The following is a 2,109-nucleotide window of genomic DNA, read 5'->3' as shown; positions in this document are numbered from 1 at the left end:
AGATAGTATCAAGAGATAGCCGGGGTATGATGAGAGGAACGGAAATAGGAGAGAGGAAAAACAAGTATTTCAAGCTGAGTTTTTTTTTAGTTATATATATATATATATATTTGAAAGAAAAAACATGGGATGCAATCGACTATCAATCAATATGCCTGACGGAATCCACAGATCGCTTGCTTTTGTTCAATTCATTATATGAAACCTCCTAGCTCAGGGCAGAGGGTGAAAGAACACTGAAGAAGAAGGGGGTGAGATGATGGTCTAGATGATGATGATGGAGAGACAGGTGGAAAAAGAGAACTGAACCGGCTTATATACTATGTGCTGGCATCAATGTCGACGAGAATCTTGACATGCGAGTCCTTGTCATTGATGAGAGTGTGGAAGCCTTCGGAGACGATATCATTCATCGTGATGGTCTTTGTGATCATGCCGGTAGGGTCCATACGACCCGAAGCGATGGCCTCGATGACCTCTTCGAAGTCTCCCAAGCTGAAGGTAGCACTGTATGATTGTCAGTACGAGATTCTGTAAGGGAGAAGGAAGAGGGAAGAAGGAAGAAGAGGAAGAAGGATGAAGGAAAAAAGGGGAAGAAGCAGAGAAAGCTGGCAGGCCGATGGAGGTGGGTACGATGGCAGAGTACAGCAGGAGGAGCGGGGAGGAATAAGACTTACACTCCGAGGTAGGACTTTTCACGAAAGACAATCTCGTTCATGTCGATGGCCGCCCTCTTCCCCCAGACGGCAATGTTGACGAGGGTCCCCCTGGCCTTGAGGGCCTCGAAGGCGGTATCGATGGCGTGCTGGGAGCCGGCAGCGTCGAAGCCGACGTCGGCGCCGGCGCCGCCGGTCAGCCTCCTGACCTCGGCGACGACGTCCTGCGAGGCCGGGTCGAGGACGTGGTGGGCGCCGAACTGGCTGGCGAACTCGCGACGCTTGGCGCTCATCTCGCTGACGATGATGTTGGGGCACCCGCGGCCGACGAGGGTCTGGACGACGGCGAGGCCGATGGGGCCGCCGCCGACGACGAGGGCCGAGGCCGAGCCGCCCTCCCGGTAGGGGGACGTCTTGACGGCGTGCCAGGCGACCGAGAGGGGCTCGACGAGGGCGCCGACCCGGAGCGGCACGCCGTCGGGCAGGACCTTGACGCACGACTCGGGCACGACCGTGGACTGGCACAGCCCGCCACCCCAGCCGCTCAGGCCGATGAAGCCGTTGCGGTCGCAGCAGTTGACCAGGCCGCGCTTACACGACCGGCAGTCGCCGTCGTAGATGATGGGCTGCACGCAGACCTTGTCCCCCACCCTGATGCCGGCCACGCCCTCGCCCACCTCCTCGACGAAGCCGGAGAACTCGTGGCCGAGGGTCAGGGGATGCGTCTCGCCCGTGATGGGGTGGGGGCTGCCCGGCTCAGGTATCAGGTTGTTGCCGTCCGTGAACTCGTGCACGTCGGTGCCGCAGATGCCGCAGAACTTGGGGGCGATGCGCACCTGGCCCGGCTTGATGGTCGCCCTGGCGATGTCCTCGATACGGACGTCCTCTTTGCCGTGATAGCGCACGGCCTTGATTGTTTGAGATTGGGCATTCATCGTGTGTGTGTCTGTGCTGTGTGTCTGTGTATATATGTGGTAGAGGGAAAGGGGTAAGACGAGAGAGAAGAAGTCAAGATATTGTACAGAGACAAGACATATATATATATATCACAAGCTTGAGACTCTCGGACGGTCTATAACAAGGGTGAGAAGATTTGGATTAGAGGGACTAGAGAAGAAGTGAGCTAGAACCTTGGGGGTCACTTATATATACGTGAAAGGGGGGGGGAAGGGTCACGATAGTCAAATTACTCGTAATGTGTGAAAGAAGAGTTGTGAGAGACCCTTTCTTCCCTCCCACCTCTGCCACCTCCTCCCCCGAGTTATGATCTGCTTGCTTGCCGTCGCCTTTCTGACAGGCCGTCTAGGTATCTGGAAGCGGAGGGGAGAGGAGGTTGCGAGGTGTCGAGGAGGGGTCCCCGAGACAGGCGATCAGGACGGGTTTCCCTGTGTGGACTAGTGTATCGTGAGTTTTTTTTTTCCTCCTCTCTTTCTTTTTCTCCTTTCTTTTCTTT

The 2,109-nt window shown here is 55.9% G+C and overlaps 1 protein-coding gene across 1 annotated transcript; it reads right to left on the bottom strand.

Annotated features, from left to right (window-relative positions):
• Positions 1-320: 320 nt before the first annotated feature.
• Positions 321-1,591, bottom strand: GMORB2_4777 (Threonine dehydrogenase or related Zn-dependent dehydrogenase; the record flags this gene model as incomplete). Its single annotated transcript, XM_035466751.1, has 2 exons — positions 321-507; positions 678-1,591. The coding sequence occupies 2 exons, from the start codon at positions 1,589-1,591 to the stop codon at positions 321-323; spliced, it is 1,101 nt and encodes a 366-aa protein (XP_035318087.1).
• Between the last annotated feature and the right edge of the window lie 518 nt (positions 1,592-2,109).

This window comes from Geosmithia morbida, assembly GCF_012550715.1.
Source record: "Geosmithia morbida isolate 1262 chromosome Unknown scaffold_25, whole genome shotgun sequence".
Lineage (NCBI taxonomy): Eukaryota > Fungi > Ascomycota > Sordariomycetes > Hypocreales > Bionectriaceae > Geosmithia > Geosmithia morbida.
The sequence above is the reverse complement of the archived record's forward strand: the minus strand, read 5'-3'. Positions and strand labels throughout refer to the sequence as shown.